Source organism: Ambystoma mexicanum, chromosome 9 (genome assembly GCF_040938575.1).
Source record: "Ambystoma mexicanum isolate Mex_15411 chromosome 9, UKY_AmexF1_1, whole genome shotgun sequence".
Lineage (NCBI taxonomy): Eukaryota > Metazoa > Chordata > Amphibia > Caudata > Ambystomatidae > Ambystoma > Ambystoma mexicanum.
In genome coordinates this window covers 660,702,263-660,728,364 of record NC_090931.1, presented here as the reverse complement: position 1 = coordinate 660,728,364, position 26,102 = coordinate 660,702,263, and the positions used below count along the sequence as shown (strand labels likewise).

The following is a 26,102-nucleotide window of genomic DNA, read 5'->3' as shown; positions in this document are numbered from 1 at the left end:
CACTCGAGATCTGACTCCCTGGTGGGTCAGGCAGTACTAAGACATCTTTTCTCTACTGTTCCTTCTCATAACCCACCGCCAACTCCGGGTACTGCTCGCTAGTCTATGCACAGCATGTGATTCTAAGCAGATTAACAAGCATCAGAAGACAATGCATTACTTACCGTAAAAGCATTTCTGATGATTGTATCTGCTTAGATTCACATGTGCCCACCTTTCCTCCCCGCTCGGATGGAAGGAACATAGACTTCCTTTTATATCTCTCGTTTCTGTACTCACTCACGTCTAGAAGGCTCCCTCGGGGCAGAAAAATACAAACAGAGGGACATCGACGCGTGAGGGATTGTGGGTACAACACATGTCACTATAGGGATAGTATTTCAGACACGCCCGGTCGACGTCCCTTTTCGACTAAGAAAAACAAGATGCAATACTCCGCAGTGACCACTGGATGTCGGACCTATGCACAGCATGTGAATCTAAGCAGATACAATCATCAGAAATGCTTTTACGGTAAGTAATGCATTGTCATGTGAGTTGAAATGGTGCACAGCACATTTATATACATGGTTGATTATGTATACATTTAATTCTTACACGTGCATACTGCAATATCCTGGAATAATGGGGCTTCAACACAGAACATGTCGCACGTCATAGTCATAGTCTTTATTTTATGCTACACTTGGACTTTTTTAAAAAAAAAATTTAATTACTTTATTATTGAAAACGTTTCTTTAACTTTGCAGTCTGTGTGGCGTGGTCATTTCTTTTTTTATTCACATTCCATTTCATGTGGATCTGGATATGAGAGCATTCCCACTATACGAATAAACAGCTAAAATCTATTTCACTTAATACCTGGGAACCAATGCAGGGGATTTAGTCTACCCAAGAAACACACAGGAGGGATGAGTTCAAGCTTTCAGGGTGATTTCCTACCTCACACTGAGGTATCCCTAATCATTTGGAAGAAACTAACCGCTGTTGTAAGAAACTCGAGCAAAGAGCTAAACTGGTATGCGTCTAAGGATGGGTGCACGTGAGCATAGGTTCCTATTTGGGGGTACAAACTGATTAATTAAGAAATAGGGTTTCTGTTCTACCGTGATCTTTTTCCAAAACCTAAACGAAAGGGCTTAACTTAAGCAAATATGTGGCACAGCAGGCCCTTGTCCCCTTTTTGCAGGGATGCAGTAACAGACTGGCCTGGGAAGTAAACACACAGGGTGCTCATCTATTTTTAAATCTGATCTGTCCATCCACCTTTCCTTAGAACCTCATGGCACCCCAATCCTACCAGATGCTTAAGCAGAATGATATTCTATCTCTTCTCTCAGGTTGATCTCCATGGTGGCTCAAGCCATGCTTTTGTATTATGGGATGCAGAAGTGGGTGGTTGCGGTGGGGTTGGGGGTAACTGCAGCTATCCAAGAGGGTGTCTGGGTGCTCCTTAAGGTTGGAGACATTCTGTCGAAAGCGATGTGTTAGCATCCTATGTTCTCAAGTGAACAGGAACTCTGCCTGCTTCGAGTCTGTCTCAGCGATCTCCTATTTCTCTGCTGCAGCTCTGATCACCTCTCTCCTTAGGGATACAAAGGGTCAAATCACTGTCTGCCATCTTCTTGAAACCTCCGGACCTGACTCTTTCTGATATGCCTGTCTATTGCTTAGAGAACATATATCCAGTAGAAAATTGAGGTGGTGGTGGTGGAATTGAATGGAAGTACTTGCTCATTAGTGGGCAGTTTTTTGTTGTTGAAGGTGGTGGAAGTTTCTCAGAACCATACACTTGTGATGGATTGTTAAAAAAATATAATTGATTGTTTGAATTTCTTGAATGTTGTTTGAAGCACCAGAATGTTATTTGAAGCTCTAAAGTTGAGAGCATAAGTTTACTTAGCCACAGTGCTTCACTCTTGATCATGAGAGGTCTCTGTAGACAACGTATACAAAACCGAAGCAGGACACAACCTGGATTTCGTTTCTGGTTTAATTATTATTACTTGTTCTCGTTCTGTTTGCAGCTTGGGCTTCAATATCATACTTTTTGGATTGGGATCAAAGAGAAATTTGCTTGAGAAGTTCCGAACTGATCTGTTGCAGGATTCATTGCATGTTGTCATTAACGGCTTCTTCCCCAGTATCACTATAAAATCAGTAAGTGATTTTCTTTATTCTTGGGTATCTAAAGGCAAAGGTTTTAGCTGTTGGGATCTGTTGAAGAAACGAGATTAAAAACCAAGTGCGCTTGAAACCCATTTTATTTGTGAATTAATCTGATTTCAGTGAGTGCAGAATGTCTGGAGAAGTTAATTGTGCTTGTAGGCACCCTAGTATATTTCGTAATGGATTTGAACATTTTGCAGCATCAGAAAAGCACTTTTGAGGCACACAATTGAATTTTTGAGACCCTGGATTTGTGGATTTCTTTTCTGTGTTTCTGGGTGAATGGGAACTTTTCCACCTCACTCACCCTTTCTTTTATTCTGGCTAAGGGAGTTATTTTAATGTCTCGCCATACTTTGTTTTCTGGAGTCATGTTTTCTGCTAACTTTTATAGGCATCTTTTACTACACACAGCACTCTCTGTGCAGTGTTGCTGGGATCCCCTTGGGCTTCCCTTTGTATTTTCTTTTATATTCCCTGTGTGAACTACTGTTCCCAAGGCTAGAGGGATACGTTTTATACTTCTTACATGTTATATTGTGAGATCTGCACCCAGCATCTTATGTGGAGTGCTGAGGGGTTACATAATATCCCCTTTCTTACTGCCCCTGTAACCTTTCTGTTACAGTAAGAAGCATACCTGAATGGCTGCTGGCAGAGGACGTGTTCTATTGACTTTTGTGTAGTTTCTGCCCGCGGGCTGTATTCACAGCCCCAGTAATGCACAAAAGGGGGACCATTGACACAAAATGGTGGCTCTATTCTTTTTTTTTTGCCATTTTTTGTGTGCTTGTTCTTTCCTGGTTCTTCTTCTGCCATCCTGGTGGGGGGAGGTCCTGGTTCGACTTTTGTCTTCAGCAGGAATCCGTTGTGAAGCCTGTCGAGGCTCCAGAGTGTCTGTGACGGCAGGAAACTAGGGAGGAATCCGAAACGCTGCAGTCCTTTGTCTTCAGGCATGCCTGCCTGGAACCAGTTCCAACCGGGACACTGATGGCCACTCCCCAAAGTTTGAATGTAGCATGAGTGCTGATTGGCTGGGTTTCTGGATCCGGAGGCTGTCGACAAGTCGACTGTTGGGGAGTATTTTCATTTTAGTGCTAAATTCCTCCCCCCTAAGAGACCTCCAGCTCTTTTGCTGGACTTTAGGACTTTTTAATTTTAACCCTGGAGTCAGTGAGACCTTTTTCTCACTTTCTCATGTGTTGTGACCTGATTTGGATGATATGTTTCCTCTGTTTATGGAGTCTGACAAACTCCGTAGGCATCTACTTTTTGTATGGTGACACACAGCACCTTCAGTGTAGTGTCACAGAGAAATCCTTTAGATTTCTCACAAGGTTTCAATACCTTTTCTTGTGTGAACTACTGTTCCCAAGAAAAGTAAAGTGAAATTGACTTTACTTACCTTTTCTCTTTATAGGACAAGCACACACCATCTTATGTGGAGTGCTTGGGGAGGGTGGGGTTCCCAAGTAGCCCCTTAGCCTACATTCTCATCTAACATTTTTTATGTTACCCTCCCTAATTGAAATGGCTGGTGGCAGTGGTTTAATTGTCCTATCCTTGGGCTTTTCTTCAGCAGGCTGAACTCTCAGATACAGTATAGTACCCATGAGTGACCATTTTGTCAAAATGGCCCGTCTTCTTTTTTTTTCCTTTTTCTCTTTGAGATCTTTCTTGGGTTTTACTCTGCAGGCCAAACCAGGTTTGAGCCCTTTGTTCATTTTGCCTTTGGCAGGCTTCAGTCCTGAAACCTGCCTCTGGCTCTAGTGTGTCTGGAAAGGCAGCATGTGAGAGGTTCCCAAAACTCCCCTGTCCTTTTATCTGTAGGAGTGCATGAATACAACCAGTCCTGATTGGCTGGCTGTCCTTTTAGGACCGCCACCCTGCTGTTTGGGTGACTGCTTAGGCTGTGCATGAATGGGAGAAACCTGCTTAAAAGGCGAGGGTTTTGGGACTAGAGGCAGAGTCAACCACTGGGAGGTACACCAGATGAAGAAACTGTGAACGAAGCTTGCTGCTTCCTCCTGGACCTTTGAATTGCCCGGTGAAGCCCTTCTGCTGTGCTGAAACTCCTTTTTCTGATGGACGAGGGAAGCTCCGGAAGGGACAACTTCTTCCCTTTTGTTAGCGGGACCAACTAACCCTGAGACGAACTCCACTGGACCACCTTCCCTGATTGGCTGTGCTTCTTTGCTGCTGCAAGAACCGAGTGCCAGGGGTCGAGAAATCCATAGTCGAGTGCAACATCTGCAATCCGGCCAGAAGCTCTATGAGTCTCCTAAGGACCCTCCAGAAGCAGGACGACCAGAGCTCGAGTGCCCTCACCAGAGTGCAGGATTCAAGGAGTGAAGGAAGCCCAACTTGTATACGAGATCCGTGATGGTGCTGTTTACCGAGCACTCAAACTGCAAAGTGCCGCTGATCCGAAAAGACCCTGTAGCTGCCAACGACCTCCAAATTGCTGGCACAGGAGTCCTCCAGACGTCATCCTTTTTGTCCCCACGACTGAGCCCCCCAGGAACCCAGAGTCTGCATCACTGCAACAGGACAGAATCCAGCTGGACCCCTCTTCCTCAAACCAGAGGTACTGTTTAGACTTGGGTACTTACCTCATTGTCTCGAGCTTTGCTTTTCTCAGTTGAGACTTGCAGTGGCTTACCTTAGAGTTGATTCCAACTTCGCTTTTCACATTTCTACAAAACTCTCTAACTTTGTGCAAGACTTTTATTATCCAAGAAGTGATTCTGTTCCATAGACTGTGCTCCAATTGACTTTGGCTGTCCTGGCTCCCTGCAGACTCTTCTAGTCCATTGACTTGATATTTCTGTCCCTCATAGCTGGTAACTTGTTTTAGACTGTTATTACTGGGAAAGGCTTGTCTAGACCTCATTGAAAGATTTAAGTATACTCACATGCCCTGAGAACCTGTTTAACCTTTTTTCCTTCCTTTAACCTTTCCTTTCTGCAACCTCCAGAATCTTCAATTTATAGCTAGTGATATATAAATGCTGTTCCTGTTATAGTGAAGGAAGTCACCTCCGGGTATTGGAATTGTGTAAAAAGCATCTCTAAAGTGTATCCACTAAACTTGTGCTGATTCTGGAAAGGTATTTTAAAGGATATTTGATTGTTACATATCTTGCCCTTTTTAAAGAACGCTTATTTAAAAACTGAGTTAAATAAATAAATAACTATTTATAGCTGGAACCTTGGGTGTAAGTGTTACTTGGCTACTTGTATATATGCATATTTCATTGCTACAGCTTTACAGCTCACATTTACCCCATTTGAGATAAGCCTGGCTGCTCAGTCACACTAGGAACTTGTCGTACAGGCCTATACCAACAGGTGGGTTACCTAATACCAAGCAGATAGTGTTGTGTAGTCTCACAGTGTTACTACACCAATTCTTAACAAACATGGAACACTGGAGCTGAATCCAACGAGGAAGGAGAAATGACGCCTGTAACTTCTTCCAGTGACCGGAGATGCCTGCTGAGTTACTGCTGCTGTTCTGACCCTTTCTTCCATGCGACAGAGGAGACTTGAAGAGGGCGTCCCCTTCCCTTGGACTGGTGGGACCAATCGGCCTTAAGAACACCTGCATTTTGAGCCATCCCACAACGAGCTGTGACCTTCATGGGCTGCAAACCTCCAAGACCCTGGAACCATGTGGCTGAGTGCTGTGCATCGTCTTCCGAATAGTGAATCCCTCTGAAACTTTGGTGGACTCCTGCTGGACCTCCAGAAGCACGATTCCACTCCTTGAAGGCCCCTTTGCAGGAAGTTGGACCGAGATAGCAAGGCAAGTCTTGCAGACGAGAACCGTTCTTGATCTGGTATCCTCGAAAGGGCTATTTACAATCATGAGATAGACTTGCCTGACAGATTAGAACGTTGAAAGGTTTATCAAGAGAGGTTGTTCATTGTCATTAAAACATTTTAATCATCATAGGTCCTGTTCATTTACAATTTCCACAAGGGTGGTCTGGCTAACATAGCATCCATAGGTTGTGGAGCATCTTAGTTTTAAGCACTGTTGTCTTCTGGTTCGGGATGTAAAGAAATATCATGTGTTGATTTTTGTATGAAATTTTATATTGATGATTAAAATGTTTTTAATGACACTGAAATATCTCTCTTGATAAACCATTCAGCGTTCTAATCTGTCAGACAAGTCTCTGTCTCATGTTTGTTAATAGTTACCCCTACCCGGAAATAGATAGAGACCGCACTCAGTTATTTGTTGGATGAGTGCACCCCTGGAGTTCCTCCCTAATCCTTTAGTAATCCTGAAAAGGGCGCCAAAATCCACAGAGCCCTTCCATGTTCACCCAGGACAAATACTGGAATGCATCCAGGGAGACTTCTTCTAGGTCCCTGAACTATTTTACTAACAAGAACTGTTACTTAACTACTACGGAAGATTTCCAAAGGAAGGCTTGCCTTTTCTACAGCTTGTGCCTGCCTTTCTGACCTCCACTCTGACCCTGAAAGAGACCCAACACTAGATAGGGAAGGACTCCGAAAGCATGGGCTCTGTGAGAAGATTGTTAAGTAACTTACCTTGTGTTGGTGTTGATTCTGTCATATGGATCTGAAACAAAGTTCTTAATTGCCTTTGAATGTGTCTACTAGTCTTAAAGGTATTACAAGTGAAACTGTATTATTGCTGAAAAGGAATAAGTTACACAATTCTCACTCACCTTTGAATCACATAATATGATTCTGAAAAGTAATTACCAAGTTCTTACTTGCCTTTGAATTGTGTCTACTATTCTAGAAAGCATTACAAAGTTATTACTCACCTTTTTAAGGGCATACTGGCATGATGAAAATTAATTGTCAGGTTAATACTTATTTTGAATTGCATACTGCCATTCTAGAAAGTATAACAATGTTTACTACAAAGTGGTTTTTACTTACCCTGAAAAGCATACTGCCATTCTATAAGTCTTTTACACTGTGGTCTACCTACCAGAAGTATTTTATTGGTTTTATATTGTGTTTATTGCTTATGATAGTACTTATCTTTCTAAAGTACTCTCTTTACCTGTGTGTGTATATATGAGTGTGTGATAAACCATTATTTGTACACGACTCTAAGTGTGTAAGTGGTTTTTTGCGCCATATGTATGCTACAAGTCCTTTGTACCTTCGTACAGCCCCCTCTCCCTAAAATAAGCCTGACTGCTCTGCCATAGCTACTCCTACATTGAGTAGTACAGAGGTATACTAGAAGTTGGAGCTCTGCGATGCCAAGTAGAGTCTTATAGAGCCCTTTGGGTGGACTTTAGAAAAAAACTCCCTAACACCGTTGGCATACAGTGGGATTTGTGAGGTGTCGGATTACATTGATTCTTGAGATACCTGTGTCCAGATAAACCATCTATTTGCATTTGGTTTTACCAAGAAAGGGTACCTATAAGTAATCGCAAAACTGTACCATGGGATACTTTAAGCCTGAGGCCTTCTTAGAGGTGCCAATGGAAAGACTGACCACACTCTCGAAAGAATGTTGCCTAAGCTATAAAGGAAGTAAGCTTGAACTATACAAGAAATTGTGGGTCAACAGAATGTTCTCCCCTAAACCTGTATCGCTGTTAGCACAGTTTTTCTAAAGTCCAACTAAGGGCCTCATAAAACCATACATCTGAGGCAGTACATAAATCTACTCTTAGTATAAGGCTGTACCACCTGAGAACATTTGGTAGTCTAGACAGAGCAGCCAGACTTATTTTAGGAGGGAGAGGGGGCTGTAGCTTGGTACAAAGAAATTGTAGCATAAATATGGTCCAAAGAAACACTGCAGCATTATGTATTGTAAAAATAAAGGGTTTATTTAAATACAAGTAGACCAAATATAATATCTTATAAACACAATCATGAAAACCAACTCAATACCTATGGTGTGCATACCAAGGTATAACCTTATTTAGAGGTGCAAGAAGCAAGTCTAGGTGAGTCAAACCTAAGGTTATACATTCAGGATAGTAATATTCTATTCTTGGGGAATAAGACGAGGTTAGATCTACTTTTTGAATATAATCAGCCTTTCAAGGGTAGGTGACCCTGTCAGTCATGTAGTGACACTCAATTATGAAATCACAAAATAAACCAACCTTGTTACAAGTATAATCCTTGCAACATTACTTTTTAGAACTCAGTTCAGGGCTAGTAAAACAACTTGCATACTTTCTGGAGGGGCCTCAAGCTACCCAGTGATGAGTATGAACCCTATATTACTATTTTAGAATGCACTAAGCAAAGCAAAACCCAATTAAACTTTAAGACACCATGTATTTCAAGGTAAGCAATTGACATCTTGGGACATAACTATCTTTTATCTAATCGCTAGTTATACCCAGTATACGTGCATAATACAGTTTTTAAGTTAAGTAGGAATTTTATGAAACTATTTTAGAATAGCACCAAAGCAATTCAGGGACACACAACCCAGGGTTACAAGTTTAGAAGAGCAGCAGCTAATCAGGGTGAGTAAGGCCTATATACTTTTTAAGGGCACCTCCAGCAACTTAAAGGGAAAGTTCACTCAGAAATCTAATTGTCTCAATCTATCGGGCATGTATTTTTAAGCATACTGTAATCGATCTTAAAAAAATGTCCTATGCATCTTACCTTTGTTTTCCCCACATTTACAGATACGAAAACAACAGGTTGGGCACCGCCATCTTGTGCTAATCTTATCTGTTGATACATCGCCCTAAGTGCCCTTGCAGCAAGAATAGAGATCGCCCATCCCCTCAAATTGACATCACTTGTCCAAATGATATGCTACACCTATTTTAATGAAGTTAGTGGCCAGCGTAGACAAACGTACCCTGTCATCACCCACGCCATAATGTTACCTAACGCAGAACCAGGAAGATAAACACACACATCCTCTCAGTGCGGAAAATGTTTTTCTTCTCACAAACAGAAGAAAATATTTATTTTAAAAAAAAACAATAGTCTACAATGTAACAAGTACTTTTATTTTTCACATAACGCTCAAAATAGAAGATTATGTCCAAGAAAAAATTAAAATATTAGCCAATATAAGTTATAGCTAGCGACCATTGCATGCTTCGAATGTTTTATAGAAGTTCCTCATGAAACGCTGATTGCATTCAGCGATCGATTAATCCCTGTGTTTCATTTCATCTATGTTCCTTGTGTCCTTATGTTACATTGCTGATGGTTCTTGAACCCACATGCTGTTCCATTAATCAGAAGATAAGGAGTCGTTTGACTTTCAAATGCATTGCCTTCACATCAGATCGTTTTCACATCATAAACACTGGCAGTTTGCTCCTTATTACTTCTACTGCTAAAGGACAGATTGTTCTCTGGCGATTTTCCCACATAATGATAATCAAACAAGCCCTGTTGATGATTATCGTCCAATTTTGATTGAAGAATCCTTCAGACGGATGATGGAAACTATGGCATGTGCAGAACAGTAGAATATAGCTATGTAAATGCCAGAATAAAAGAATATATTTCAGTAGCCGTTTTATAATCTAATATACACATTAAAATATGTTAGCTAACAAGTTATGTTATAATTCAGTACCAAACGAAAACGATGAGCAACACCCACACCAGACGGAATGAACACAGAGCTGTCAAGATGGGGGAGTAGGCCACACCACGGCATGCAGAGAAGTGCACGGAAGTAGTCAGACCACCGAATGGGAGGGAGACACAGGTGCACCCATTTCCCCATAGCGGCCCCTACCTGAAAGTAAGGACAGAGATAGCAACGTCTTATGTTGAAACACAGACAGAAGGCATTGTAATTGAAGTGGAAAGAGTAGCGAGCGAACAGATAACCCCTGGGGCCCAGAGAGCCCAAGGGAACAGGGAAATGGTTCTGCCCGCGCCTTAACAGTGCCCAGGGATGCGATGGTGGCTGCACACCAGGATATGCTATGGGACAAAGCGGTGTAGACATCATTGGCCTGAACACAGGTTGTGGGTGCAGGGGTTGGAGGAGGCCTCACCACAATATAGGCCACCTAACAACCCACAACTCTGCACAGAACATATGATTGCGAGAGGCACAACAAACCGCAAGTGCAACACTCAGGGCGGTTATAGCGCGCGGTATAAATGTTCTTCAACATAGCATAACGTATGATATGCATTCTTTTCATCAAAAAGTACATTTGTCCGTCACATAGTTAGTCATCAGGCGCACAGCACACATGCCATTTTCAATCGCCCAAATATTATGTAAAGTTACGCTTACATAATTTCAGGGTGTTCCATTCTCTCAATGTCTAGCAGAACAACCGCTCCGAACAACAGATCCCAGAAATAGAAAGTGAAGTTTCATATGTTCACTTTCAGTATAGTCAATGTTATCAATTCTTTGTGGCTATTCGACACATTGTGTCCTTCGAACTGTTAGTGCATTTCATTCAAGGACAAATAACAATGCCAGCCTGTATTCAGTGATCTAATCAAGCGAGGGGTAGGTTAGAATGCCACATAAAAAGATACAGCATAAGACCTTGCTTCCGACACATGGTTTGAAAACTAAGGACAGTTAAAAACCGTGATTTACAATATGTGCCTCAACAGGGGAGTGATAACAGACCAGAAAATTATGTATTGCTGTTACAGCGCAGAGATAGCCCAAGAGGTAACAATAGGAGATCCATTCCCCCTTCTCGCTCATCACGCACTATTTCATGGCCCAAAACATACCTCTGCGCCTAGTCGCCTGCGACCTTCATTACGAAGTCCCTGTTCTACCTGTAATTCGTTAGTTCGCTTCCTAAATTTCTGGCATGTATTTTACGCGTCTTACTGAAATTCCTGCATGTCCATTCATGCTCACATGCACACCTGAAGCAGTCCCGTGTACCATCAGGCGAAACTACATATGCCTCCTGTGTGTTTATTCTCATGTCAAGTAGTCGCACGCACCACGTGGTGAGGCTTTAAAACACTGTGGGCCTGATTCATGGAATTTATTGCACTGTGCAAAGTGACTTTTCACTGGTGCAAAGTGGCTTTGCACTGCCAACATGCACCCTGATTCTTGGAACAGTGCAAAGTGTCTTTTTGTCGTGCAAACTCACTTTGCACTACAAAATGACACTTTGCGCTGCTCCACCCTGATTCATGGAGCAGTGCAAAGGGTATTTTTGCAGTGCAGTACTGCATGTCAAACAGAAACTTTGAACTGTTCCATGAATCAGGGTAGTTTTTTTGGCAGTGCAAGTTCACTTTAAACCAGTGAAAAGTCACTTTGCACCATGTAAAAAATTCAGTGATTATGTCACTATCCTTTTATTGCACTTGAAGTGACCATTTCTGCTAGCTAGGAATTCAATGTGGTGTATTTATCTAGTTTTTATTTTATTGAGCATTTGTAAGCATTTGTAAGGCGCTTTACACAACAGAATTGTGTTTTTAAAGCGCCACAATGCTCAATGGGAACAGAACATGGGAAATTACAATGGCAAAACAGTAATATACTGTTGTTGTCCTACTAGGCCTTGTGTGCAAGTGCATTGTGGAGAGGTGCTGGTGAACAGTATGGAATGAGGAGCAGAGGGCTGGACAAGTGCTGAAGGAGGGCCTGGGAGGGATGTGCTAAGGGGAGCCAAGGGAGAGAACCTCTGGCTCAGTGGTAGTACAGGCGGCTCTCACAGGTGGTATGTGAGCCATCAAGCAGGGGACCACAGGGCAGTGAAGTGTGGTGGAGGAGTGCTGGTATTGACTAGGAGGAAGGTCCTGGGATCCTGTGGCATTCATGATCATCAGGCCACTGGTCACAGAGGCAGTGGGGTGATTAGCGGTGAAGCGAATAAGTGATTATGCGAAAGCTAAAGAGGGCCCTGTGGATGATGAAGAGGGTCTTGAATTCGATTCTTGCAGCCACCAGGATTAAGTGCCGAGATTTTAGGACTGGACAGATATAGCACCTGGGCTTGAGGGCAAGTAAAAGTCTTGCAGCCCTATTCTGGATACGTTTGAGGGGGCGAAGGGAGGAAAGCGGGAGATTGAGAAAAGCTGGAGAGGACCAGAGCTCCAGAGACATTGAGCTTCTGGGGGAAGGTGAGAAAAGGAAGAATGCCTATGAGTCGGTGGAGCTGGAAGTGGGACTTCTTGGTAGGTTCCATGATGTGTGGGGTAAGTGTGTGGGGTGAGGCAGAGAGCGGAGTCAAAGATGACCCTGAGTTTTTGTGCCTCACAAGATGGTTGTGGTAGAGGGCCCAAAGATGGTGGGCAGAGGGGAAGAGGAAAAGACTGCACAGGTGTCCCGATGAGGCAATAAGGAACGTAGGCCTTTGTTCGATTATGATCTGAATGTACACATCTGGGATGCCATCCATTTCACCACTTTCCATGGCCCTTTCAGAAAACGTTTACTCTAGGAGGAACGCACCTCCACTTCGTACAGATGAAAAAAAAACTTTTATTGGTCATACTTATTCCCTAAGCATCGCCATATCCACGGATGACATTACACGCGGTTACCTGTGGTTCTATGATTGGCAATATGCATCAATGTTTAGAAAAATGAGCCATATGTCTGTAGAATAATTGTCAAGTGCTCTCTGTGTCTTTAGCTCAGTTGTTCGTGGGTGGTCCCCATAGATACAATTACCATCAAGTGCACAACCACAACTTCTTCTCGTGTATCGCGCAACGTGAATGGTAAATAAATGTGATCTACCATGCACATGTGAACCAAACCAGGGCAGTGGTCAATGTGCTATGTGGGCTAATGCAGTTGGGCTAATATGTACAAACTTTGCGCCCCTACCACTTCTGCCTGTTAAGATTGCTTGATTAATATCACCCACTCAACTAATGGTTACTGTTCCGTCGATCCTTGTTTGAATTGTATTTATTTTAATTTACTTTTTGGGTTGTTTGTCTTTCAAGGCGCCACAAGACTGGCAAGTGGTGCGGGGTGTGGTTTGGGACAAGGGATAAAGCTAACAATAGCGGTCCTACCCACTAGTTCATTTGAAATGTGGATAGTGCAAGTGCATTAGTAAGAAGTGGGAGAAAGAGGTGTGGGTGTGAGTGCCAGTTGACTAAATGCGGAGTGCTAGTGTGGGAAGGGAAGTGCAGAGTAAAGAGAAGAGCGTGCAGGTGAAAGGGGTACAAGGGTGGAGCAGGGGGGGACGCAACAGGGGCTAGCCCACTGCTACGGGGAGGCCATGAATGCAAGTGCCAGGGATTGCATGAGTTGCAGGGGGTGAGAGTCATCCAGAGGGGCCCATTTTGATAGACAAGAGTACTTCCCATCTGGTGCTAATATTAATGGATGACGAAGAGAAACGGGAGAGGACAGAGACCATGTGGTTACTGCATATGTCCGTCCGGAGCACATACTTCAAATAATCACATTGACATTTGAAGTTTTATATATATATATATATATATATATATATATATATATATATATATATATATATATATACACACACACGAAAAGCAATATAAAGAGAGGAAAGTTAAAATTAAACCATTTATGCATATTTAACACGATTACATCAGCAAAAATGAATGAATAAAAATACATTGAACATTAAAATTGCAAGTGTTATACCATTACATAATTATTTTTAATCGATATATTAGGTAACGTATTGAAACTTGCTTGTGAAAAATTTGTGAAGACGGCTACAAATCATTTACATCTGGAAGTCAACCTCTCAACAAAGTCAGGTTTTGGAGGACAATCCTCTTTTGCAATATTGTGTGGCATAGTCTGGGCGCTGGAAACACTCTGAGAACCATTCCATGCGTATGGATGGCCAGCACAGTAAATGTCAGATCTTTTACAAATTCAAAATCCATTTCCTGGAATATTGGCTGGGCCACCAGCTGTTTGCTTCGTTTTGTAAACACCATTTGGTAAAAAAGTGTCTCGAAGGTTCCTGCAGTTCTTGCTTGTTCCCTCCCAACGTATTTGTTGTGCCAAGTACAGCCAGTCTTGTTCTGGCCTTCATACTTTCTATGCTGAAATGCACCATTTTTGGCCTGTAATTTAGGCATATATTATGGAACACCTCAAAATCAGCAGTGTGGCAGAATTCAGTGAGTCGCTTGAGGTCTCCTGAAAGCGTTTTGTTGTACACGATTTTCTCCAGTGTTGCCTGAGGAGGGGAACCTGACACCAACCACTTCTTCTTACGCTCCTGCTCCTTAGTCAAAGATCCATATCCAAATTCGTGGAAATGTTTGTTTAATCTCCAAGAGTGTAAGTTGGAAAAATGGTGCATCAATGAACGTCACTTTTTAAGTAGAATTTCTACAGATCCATTCAAGTTTTTGAGCTCCACCAAAGATGGTTGCTGATAGACTGAAACCACTTTAAAATGTTTTCTGAACCCTTTACCAGCAGCTGTAATTATTTTAGAAATTGATTTTGAACGTGCCATGCAATGCATCAAATTGATGCTGGATGTGTGGGAACTGCTCCAGCATGGCCTTTGCTATTCCAACGTGCCTGTCAGTGGCTATCAGGTCTATGTGCATTCCCCTGGATTCCAGAAGTTCGATTGATTTAATGAAACTGTGTTTCTCCATGGCAACAGACAATATACATTAAGACACCTGCACGATGACCGAACTTTTTTTACTTTCCATGTCTTGAAAGTGGTAAGTACAATAGTTAGCGGAAAATCTTGGACTGTCACACTGTCCATCGCCAGCAAGCATGACCCTTTTGCAAGCGAGTGTACTGTCAATTGATATTTGTTTGTGCTTCCAGACCTGGCTAATAGCGGGAACAACAAATCCTTCTGATATTTGTAGTACTGTGTTTTAGCAAGGAACTCAAGCCCCACAAATTGACAGAAACTTCAATATTTACTGAACGTTGATCCACTGAACAGCAAAGAAGATGAACAAAGTAAATATCCAGCAGGCATTTTTCCAAGCATAGGTTGGGCTGACCATGAAAATGTGTTATGTTGGTGGACACAGCTGGCCTGGATTTTCAGGTCGGTGCCTTTGACTACACAAGTACAATTCACCAATGGCTCCTGTGAGAAACCTGAAGGTGTCTCCCTGGCTAGCCCCCGGGGATGCAGATGGCCAGGTGGCCAGGACACAGCCATCGCTATTAGATCCAGTTCCTGCGGTTGTGCCAGTGAGGGAGAATCACCTGCATGGGGGTCCTGTGGGATTGGGACAGTATCCCCCTTCCTTCAATACCTCTTCCCCATCCTACCACTTAGGACATTTGAAAACACTACTCCCCGGTTTCCTCACACAAACACTTTGGCACACAGAGCCGTTTACCTGACATGTCCCAATACAAGGGTCAGGCAAAGTCAGGCAATTGATGAGAAACACGCACGCGCACATCCCTCCCCCCCGCTGAAAGAATCGTAAGGCCGAAGACAATAGCCCAAGTGTACTGCAACCGATGTCAACGGTACATGGAGTGTATCAACGCTAATAAGCCAGAGCGAGGGAGACTCCTGCTTCCGCGGTACCGGCCTTGACTCCAGTAAAGAGTAAAAGCCAAGCAGTTCATCACAGCCGGTGAGTCGAGGGGAGAGCCGATAAGAACTCTGCTCTGGTGAGTGAAAGTCGCATAGTGAAAAAGTGAGAGAAGTTCAAAGAACTATAACATTGTAAAGGGGAAACCAGCTGCAATAGGTGACCGGTAACATGTGGGTGCTGCTCCGAGAAACTCTGGTCAAGCCCCGTCTCAGTGAGACTACAGATACCAGAAGGCCGTGGGAGAGCTGCCAAGATAGGTCAAAGTGGTGTAGAGTAGCAGTTACATACCTCTGCAGGAAATCCTGCCCCCCCCGCCCCCTATATTTTGGAAGACTGAGATTGTGCCATGCTTGATACCAGCAGTTGTGGCCATACCCCAGCGAATATTTGAAAGAAGATATCCACTGAGAAAGCATTATCAAATGTATCCCAGACGAGACGATAATCTGAAGGAGGAACTCCCTGAAGGAATATGAAAAAGAGCAAAAGAGGAGATTGTGACGTCACAAAAGATGAGCGTGGCGTCCCCAGAATACTGGTTGAAGAGAATGCATGGATCTTACAGAAACTGATGACGAAGTTAAGAATCGAGTAAACTTTCATGCGCAAAAAGAAGATTGCATGTGTGTGACGCACTAAAGAAAATGCAGGTCATTCAATAACTGTACAGAGGCTGTAACACAAGTAGACTAAGTGATCATAGAAGCTGGCTATATGTAGTGAATAGACTGCAGGCGAAGGTGACATTGTATAGAAGCTGGACATCAGTGTGATGCATTTAGTAAGCCCCTGACCCATGGAGAGGAAAGGTCAAGAACTGTATTGCGGGGATGCTGTGGTGCAGCCCACAAGCTGGCTGCTTAGCTGTTGAGCTCCGTGCCCAGCAACCCAACATCAGAGCACATTGGCGGCTGTATATCGAATCCTGCAACGTAAATACCTGTGTGGAGTTGCGCTGGTCCTGGGCTGTGTTCCTACCCAGTTTCGGCAGAAAACGGACGGTGGGGGCTGTGTTGTGCTGCCCTGACTCCTGGGCCGTGTGTGCTGCGCGGGACCGCGCTGGACCGCGCATCGTCCGATCGCTGTTTGCCTGCTGTGCGGGTGCCGGGGGAGCTGCTCTCCACCCCTTACCCACACTGCGTCCTGCTGCCTGTGGCAGACTCTCCTCTCTCCATCGGCCCCCGGTGCCGCAGCGGACTTTTGTGGTCGAGACCATCTGATGGCGCCTCACCGATCCTGGCTATTGTGGGCGCTCCCCCGCCTGGCGCCGGCTCCCTGGCCTGCGGCTGGGAGCGACTGCTGCTGTTGGCCACGGCCATGCTGGGCCTGTGCCACCGGGGGGGGGCTGGTCTGGCATCCCTGGGCAGGCGCCTGTCCCCTGCTGAGGGGTTCTCCTGCAAACCGGAGCTGCAGATGAGGAGCTGGAGGGCCGCCGTAATACAGCTACATGCTTTTCACTCACATGCATACAGTTCCCAGCTCCTGCGCCTGCCTTCTAACGCTGCCACAAGGGCCCTGCACTGTCAACACATAATAAGGACCTCATTGCCAGGGCCCCATACTCCGACCCCACGTAGGGCCACCTAACGCACGCAAGTTGACTGCAGCTTGGGGCTTCATTCAATCAGGCAATAGCCTTATTGCTTGGGGGGGCTCCTCCCCCGGTGCTACATTGGGCTTTGGCTGCGTATTAACTGTCCATTGGCTCCTTCACTACTGCCCTGGGGGGGGGGGGGTCTGTCCTGGGCCCCGTGCCCTGACCACAGCTAATCATTACACTTGTTCTGTATGACGGACTGAGTGGAACTTCGGTGCCTAGTCCTGTGTGCCCCCCGCTTGATCGAACCTGCTGCCTGGGACCGCTCTGCCCTCCGTTTATGATCATCCTCCTCCAGCCGCTTCAGTGGGAGGCGGAGGGTCCCCACGATCTCCTGCTGCTCTGGAGTGCCTGGCGGAGGGGTCTGCCCCTGATCTTGCGGCTTCTCGCCTGCAGCCCCCGGCGTGCTGCTTTAAGAGAAGCTTTGTCAACGGAGGGGACGGCGCTCTCATCTGCCTGGGTTGGGACCGCTTCTCACGCCATCTCACGCTGCTGTCTCGTGGTCCCACCCACGCCTGCACAAATAGTGCCCGCCTACATCAGCACGCAACGTCATCTACCCCGGGATGCCCAACGGGCCTCGGGGCGCCGCCAGGACTGGGGCTATAGACAACTTCACCAAACTGACGCCCAGGGCGGAGCAGGGTGCCACCTCTACGACCAACGCCAAAATGGAAACGTCATCAGAACCCACCCAGCCCGACATCAGGGTAATAATGGACTCTATGGCCAAAAACTTTGCCTCCTTCCACAAGAAGCTTGATGATAACGCGAACGTGGCCTCGCTCAGATCGAAGCTAGACCAACATGGTGCCAGGATTACTGAGGCTGAAACCAATCGGGGCAAACGAGGATAGCATACTCCCCCTCCAAAACACCATGACAGAGCTGGTGCGTGACATGAAGAGTGTCAAGGCCAAGTGTGATGACCTGGAATCGAGATCGCGAAGAAATAACATCCGCATTGTGGGGGTTCCGGAGTCCGCACTTAAGGGTCGCATGGAGCTGGCGGTTGAGACTCTCCTCAAAGATCTTCTCAGTGACCCTCCGCTTTCACCATTCATCACAATCGAGTGGGCGCATCGCTGACTAGCTCCTCGCCCCAAGCTGGGTGACTTCCCCAGGCCAATAATAGCGAAAGTCCTCAGCTATAGAGACAGAGAACATATATTGAGCCTAGTGTGTGAGAAGGGCGAATTGAGGATGAACTCGCAAACTATTCGAATTTTCCCAGACTTCTCTGTGGGGGTCCAGGCGGAGCGCAGGCAGTTCAACGGCGTGAAGAAAATGCTTCGGGACAGGAAAATTGAATATGCAATGGTATTCCCAGCGCGTCTGAAATTTACCTTCAACAATAAACTCTAATTTTTCACGGTTCCAGATGAGGCAGTGAAGCTTATTGAATCACAGATCCCGATGAGAGCGCCTGCAGACGATCTGCTGGCCAATGACTGAGGTGTCCTACACTTCTGATGTAATAATAGCAATCATATCTCTCCTTGTATGCTAATATTCGTCATTTTGCCTCCATTGGGAAATAGTGTGTTGAAATGCTAACGCCGCCCTAAAGGTGCTTGTCGCGCCGCAATACTTGCCAAACTGGGTACACGGCAGAGGCAACCCCCGCTGCGATTGCAATGTCTGTTGTTGTGGTTTGTTCTCAGTTTCGCCCCTGTTGGGCAATGGGGCTGGAGCTGCCAGGCTTGACATGGCACTCTCGCTCTTCTGTTTTGGGTGGGGAATACCACACTGCTGTTAGGGGATGGGCAGTGAGGGAGGGGTGTGGTAAAGTTGTGGGCTGTTTAATTGAACATGGCATGAGAGTTGGGGTAATGGTTGCGAGATGGTGCGGTTGCACTGAGGCCGCGCATAGGGTACTGAATGGCAATGGGTACAGTAGCAGGGTTGTTCCTTGACATGGCGCTATGCCCATTAGTCTGATGACATGGAACGTCCGTGGGTTGAGCAATTTCACTAAAACCCGAAAGATAACTGCTCATTCCCAATGGCATGGGATCAAAATACTGCTCCTTCAAGAAACACACGATAAGGTACACCTAGCAGCATGTCTAGCTCCGACCTGGGGCTCAAATAGGTTCTATACAAAATACTCAACTCGGGCTAGGGGAGTGCTCACCTTGGTCCATAAATCAGTTCAATTCTCTCTGCGCGCTAGTTACTTGGACCCGGAGGGTTGATATGTGACCCTTCATTGCTTTCTTGAAGGCATGGAATGCCTTCTAGTGAACACATATGCCTCGAACTTTGACTCCCCAGAATTCTTTGATGAAATTCTTACCATACTCCTGAGGTACATTGGAGTCCCAATCCTATGGGCGGGGGGGGGGGGGGGACATGAATCTAATTCTTAACAACGAACTAGACAGTTCTGGCACCTCCCGCAGAGCCACTTCACGCGCGGCCAACACTCTCCATACACATGCTGCCACACTGGGCCTCACTGATGTGTGGAGGGCCCTTCATCGAGTCCTCAGAGAGTATTCCTTCTATTTGTCAGTCCACGATAGCCTATCAAGAATTGACCTATTTCTCATATCAAGAGAGCTGGTGGGAAGGACAACAGACACACAGCTATAACCGCGCACACTGTCAAATCATTCCCCAGTAACACTGGATTGCGCTGGGACGGGCCGACCTTCCCGATCCGCCTGGCGTTTCAAGTCTGAGGCTTTTGAGGGATCTTCTTTTCAAAGCTGATATTCTGGCCGACATCAACACATTTTTCGATTGCAACATAAGACATGATACATCTGATGGGGTTCGCTGAGAGGATGTGTATCTCGAGGGAGGCTGGGATCCTCAATAACATTCAAAATAGCCTGCAGCGCTGTGAGGCAAAACTCTAGGCTCTCGAGAGGGATTATATCAGTGCCCCCTCACCATCCAAATTGGCACAGATGAGGTTCGAACTGGAGTCCTTTTAGGCTCACGCCCACAGGGAGGTACAATACTACGCCCGTCCCTTGGCAGCGCGGAAATACGGTGAGGGTGATAGGCCGGGGAGAACCCTGTCCAGACTGGTCTGCATGGAAGGGGGGAGAACCCGAATAGACTGTATCAGGGATACTGATGGTACTCAGCACTGGTCTGATCAACGTATCCTCGAGGTGTTCACTGAATATTACACAGCTTTGTATGCCCCCCAGCAGGAATACAGCACACAGGACACTGACCTTCTCCTGGATCAAATTCCCATGACCCTCCTCTCCCAGGCCACCAGTGATCAGCTTGATGTCCCGATCACCCTGGAGGAAATCACAGCCACCATTTTGGGTCTCCCGAAGGGTAAAGCCCCTGATCCAGATGGACTCACCTCGGAGTTCTATCTGGAATATGCTGCTGTCCTGGCACCCAGGCTCCTCGAAGTTTGGAATGAGTCGCTCAGGCTGGCCACCCTACCTCATTCTATGCGCGAAGCCCTCATAACCGTCCACCCCATGCCGGGTAAACCACTCAACGAATGCGGATCCTATAGACCCTTATCTTTCATTAACACGGACACAAAATTTTTCGCCAAGATTATTGCAAACAGATTCCTTCCTATAATGACTCATCTGGTCCACCCTGACCAGAGTGGCTTCGTCCCTGGCCGATCGACGGCCCTCAACGTTCGCCGGCTGTTCAATGTCATGTCCAGAATAGATCTGGATGCCAGGGCAGTACTGGTCACCATCGATGCCCAGAAGGCATTTGATACAGTGTCTTGGTAATATATGTGGGCTGTGTTGCATAAAATGGGTGTGTGCCCCTGCATGATCTCATACATCAAACTACTTTATACGAATTCGGTGGCTAGGGTTCTGGTCAATTCCCAAGCCTCGTCTCCTTTCACGCTCCACAGAGGCACGCGCCAGGGCTGCTCTTTCTCCCCAATACTGTTCGCGCTTGTCATCGAGCCTATGGCCGATTGTGTTCATAACAAGCACGCCCGGAAGGGCATACGCTTGCGTGACACTCCAGAGATAATTTCGTTGTATGATAACGACGTACTCCTCTACATTAGGGACCCATCAACCCACCTTGACCCGATCATTCGTGACATTACTAGAATAGGCACATTCTCGGGCTTTACTATAAACTACACTAAGTCGGAAATATTCCCGCTCACTGCGGCAACCACCCAGCCAACATGTGAATTCTCCCTTCGCTGGTCACCAGGTGGAATCAGATATCTTGGGGTCCACTTGTCCCTCTCCAGGCCTTCGTTACTAGCTGACAACTACACAGTTGTGGCGCGTCAGGCGGAAGACAGGATGCTCAGATGGCGCAACCTCCCCCTTTCTCTATCGTCCAGACTATCCCTAATCAAAATAATTGTCCCTAAACTACTATACACTTTTGCAAATGTCCTGATCTGGCCGGGGAAGCAATATTTTAAGAATCTACATGCTGCATGTGCTCAATTTTTATGGCACTCCGGTACAGTTCGTAAAAAGTGGCAACACATGGCTCTCCCATATGAGAAGGGGGGCTTCACGGCCCCTGACTTTGCTCGATACTGGATAGCTACACAAGCACAACACGCTACACACTGGTATGTACTTCTGGACCCCCCTCCGCACGTGAAGCTTGAGAAATTGGCTAGCGAAGGGGTCAACACCCTTTCCCTTATTGTCCACCACACATACCGCGCTGACTCTCCGGCTGACCCCGTGGCTGCCACAATCATGGCATGGAGACGGTTACTGCAAGGCCTATCTGACTCCCGCCCGTACCACAAGTGGCTCCCTACATGGCAGTTCTCGGGTCTCAGCCCCACTCACAATAAACTCCTTATGCGACACTGGCAGGGCTTTGGCTATTGTGCGCTGTCTGACCTATATCCCGACGGGAAATGTATCACCTCGCAGACATGGCGCCCTGGTCACTCTGGCTCGGCGCTGGAACTACTACAATATTTCCGATTGAGGGCGGCGTTCGGCGTCATGTGGTCCTCCTTCCCCAATGAACCCCCAGACTCTCCTGAAATTCACTTTATAACCAACTCAACCGGGGTTAGGGGCATAACTTCCTCCCTATACAAAATGCTACTTGAAGGAGTCGGTGGCACTCCTTTGTCAGTGCGGGAGGCATGGAATAATGACCTGAGTCTGGTTATCACTGATGACATGTGGGGGAGGATGTGCATGCACACACGTAAGGTTTCACTAAACGCAAAGTATCATTGCATTCAATATAAGCTCCTGAACCGCCTATACTACACTCTGCTAAAATGGGGAGATTAGCACATAGTCAGGCTCATACCTGCCCGAGATGCAACTCCACGGAAGCAGATCTCATGCACATGTTCTGGTCTTGCGAGGCGCTGGTCCCCTATTGGAAAGCCGTCATGGAGGTTCTTGCCGAAATAACTGGGATCCACATTGTACCTGACCCACTGGCTGTTCTGTTCGGGCTATGGGATGGGCCTGCGCTGAGGAAGGCGTCTAGGTTCTTCAATATCAGGACTATTGTAGCTAAAAAATTTATATTACAGCGGTGGAAGTGTCGCTCTCCCCCCCTCGTTCGATATGTGGCTGAAGGCCCTTAATGTGTGAAGAGGACTATAGCAACACTCTCCCCATGACCTCCCGCCCTAAAAACATTTGGGCTGACCTCTGTAGCTATTTGAACAGTAAAGATGATACTGAGCTACTCTCCTCTTCCCCATCGGATTCATAGCTCCCGCTACTCCCTGAAGTGTTTCTGAAATGTGCAGTGCTTGTCTTCTTATGTCACACTACGGATGTAATACCTCTCAGTTTTCTATAACACTATTTATGTGTACCGTTGTTTTTCTTGTGCATACCTGACCTTGCCTCATACCAGTAAAGAAAGGTTTAAAAAAGAACTGTGTTGCAGCAAGAATTATCTGAGGTCATGGATACGAATGGCGAGACTGTCTGGCATGGTGTCAAAACTGAAGCAAGCCAAGCCAAGTTATCTATTCTTGAAGGCAGAAAATGTGAGAAGCTGAATCATCCCTTGTTAAGGTGCAAATAAAGAACACTAAGCATGCCAAGTTTTATTCATTTGAGACATTCAAATGCGTCTCGTGAGCCAAGGATGGAAATAGAGTTGTGCGTAGAGTTCTAGATCAACGATCGTGCATGCTCGCACTCCCTTCTATTCCCAGGGGCAAGAATACTCTGCAAGGCCAAGTTCAAAGACAATCCTCATAGCAGAAGGCATGGGTGATGAGAGACGTTGGGTTAATTGGTGGGGGGGAGTCAAGTCCACCTCCTGGCACCTGGGTCCGAGCTTGCGTGCTGCTAAGTGAACCGAATGTTCCAGACATGGCACGAGCGTGCCAACCAATTATAGAAGGCCATATAACAAAGGGCCTTATAGTTTGAAGACCCATGATATACTGTGTACTTAATAGTGTTGAAGATGACACGTTTTAGAGGTAAGCATAAGTTGGCCACCTGACAATAGCTATCCATCACAATCCCACCCCTTATAGAAAGTATACTTAGATGTTCCCCTTGAGCGTATCACAATCCCACGTAGGTTATTCTCATTTGCCACATAGTATAATGTCATGTATGACACATTTTTTGTATATAAATTTGTTATTATGAAGAATGCTCTGAGAGCTCGAGCAAACGTCCATTGATGTCTGTTGTAACTCCCCTTTTTCGATAATTGTTTATAAACTTTTGCCATCTTCCTGATATGATTTGATTATTTGATGTCAGTTATTCTGCATCCCCATCTATTGCATGCATGCTATCCAAAAGGAGGTCAAGCAAAATCCCTGTACAGTCAAAAGCCTTTGACCTAAGAACTATAACGTAAGCACAGGGAGTGAACCCCATGAACATTGAAAGTAAATGTAAATGTGAAGTTGGCAAGAGTGACCCCAGAAGAGGGATGCTGACGAGAAAGGGGGCAAGTCTGAAGTCCCAAGAAACAGTGTGTTGACAAGAGTGAACCCTGCCGGGGAATGTCCACTGGAACTGTTTAAAAAGACATTAAGATTTGTGAAGGAAGGTAAAGCTATAGTGAACCCGGTGGAGGGAGGCTGAAAGTAAAAGGCGGTCAGTGCTCGTAACAGGGGGACCCAGGGGTGAAGAATCTTCACCCCAAGTGAAAGCAGGAAACAAACTTTCATCTTGTGAAGGAACCTTTGGTTTTGTTATTTGATTACTTCAGGCCCTCGAAGGCAAGAGATTTTCAAGAGAAATGAGACTTGTCCATCAACGGCCCAGATAGCTGCAAGTGGAAATGTCGTCTTGTGCTGGGGAAGCTCGAGAGTGGACTGTGCTCTAAAAATGTCACCTTGCCCTGTGCTCAAAATATGGGGAAGGGAGACCTAAGCTAACGCATCCTGATATATTATTTGTGAACACTTTTTTCTTTTCTTGAAAGAAAACTATCCCACACCCTTTTTGTATTAGTTGTAAGGTTTGACAATAGGTTTCTTAGTATAGGCCCTTTATATTTGACACAAAGCCACTATGACTGCCTTATTTTCATTTGATGGTCGACGCTTGCTCCCATCTTAGATTTAGGTTTAGTTCAGGTGTTTTTGCACACTGCCTTCATTGTTCAATAAACACCCTTGAACTGTGATTATTTGTGTCTGTCTTTACTGTTGCCAACATTAGTTCCTTACACTCCCCACATATCCTCCTATGTAATTTATGATCACATTTAGTCATTTGTATAATCTCTAGCCGGCAGCAGTCAAATACAAAGTATTTTTTTCTCCTTTAAAAGCCTATCGGCCTGCAGTACTGTGGTTTGCGATTCGATGATGGTGGGAAACTCCCCCAAAATAGGAATACTGAAGTCGATATCATGAGCAGATTCGTTAATGAATTAAGATGCTTCATTTATTTTTGGGCTGTGATATTTCTGCGTAAATTGGAAAAACATGGATAATTGAATGTTTTGCATGTGGACATTTTTTAGAGGGTGGAGATTGTGTCATCGGTTCTGCAAACATTTCCGATATATCTTCTGTCTCTTCAGTTTCCTTTAGGCAACGTTTTGCAATTTAGCAATGATCCGTGGTAACTTTCCGTGGCTCGCTGGTGACATTACATTCCTATTCCGGCCACTGGACAACTGCATCATTGACTGTGAATCTTCACTGGAAATGCTGTGCCTCAAAAAGTAGTTGCTGCATAGTGACATCCATTTGGCAAGCGACTTCATTAGTTTCTGATGTTGTCGGAGTCTTTATGCTCCTCTTCCTCCTGGGCCTCTAACAGATTGAAATAAAAATATGCTCAATTCATAGCACACGTACAGAAGATACGATTTACCAACTAAAAACGTAATATCAGCTTAAAAACTTCTAAATAAACTGGTTTGTTCTTTACCCTTGTTTTCTTTATTTTCATCGAAACAGTGGACTTCTATGTGCCGACCACAAGACCAAGCTGAAAAAAAGCATTTTTACAATGTATAAAACAAGCAAATTTATTTTCCACTCAACAAAACATATGTACATATATACAAATAGAACCTACTTTACGTATGTTAAACATTGCAAAATATTAAAAATTACAATGGCAATCAGATGTGTGAGTAAATGATATTTCAGATTGATATGTACACCTCTGGTGTATGTGGCTCTTCTATTTCATCTGCTTCAGTGGTACATTCCTTGGACAAAACAATTTAAGAAAAATTCATTGTCAAGCACATTTAATTGTACAATCTTTAATCTCACAAAGTAGTTCTCGACCAAATGGTTTTAAATAATTGTCGACCGGAAATAAGGTTATTCAATGTAAAACAATTTGAAAATTCTTAGCAAGATAACGCGAACACTTGGAACGTGTGACCTTTTCAACATATATATTTTACATGTCACCTGATACCCTTTCAC

At 45.1% G+C, this 26,102-nt stretch overlaps 1 protein-coding gene across 2 annotated transcripts in view; it reads left to right on the top strand.

The window, feature by feature from the left end:
* The window catches only part of ORC2 (origin recognition complex subunit 2), a 369,154-nt gene that overhangs the window by 171,614 nt on the left and 171,438 nt on the right, over positions 1 to 26,102 (top strand). For both annotated transcript variants that reach the window (XM_069615439.1, XM_069615438.1), the window contains exon 11: positions 2,028 to 2,160. In XM_069615439.1, coding sequence (XP_069471540.1) covers positions 2,028 to 2,160 — 133 coding nt within the window. The remainder of the gene's footprint in view (positions 1 to 2,027; positions 2,161 to 26,102) is intronic.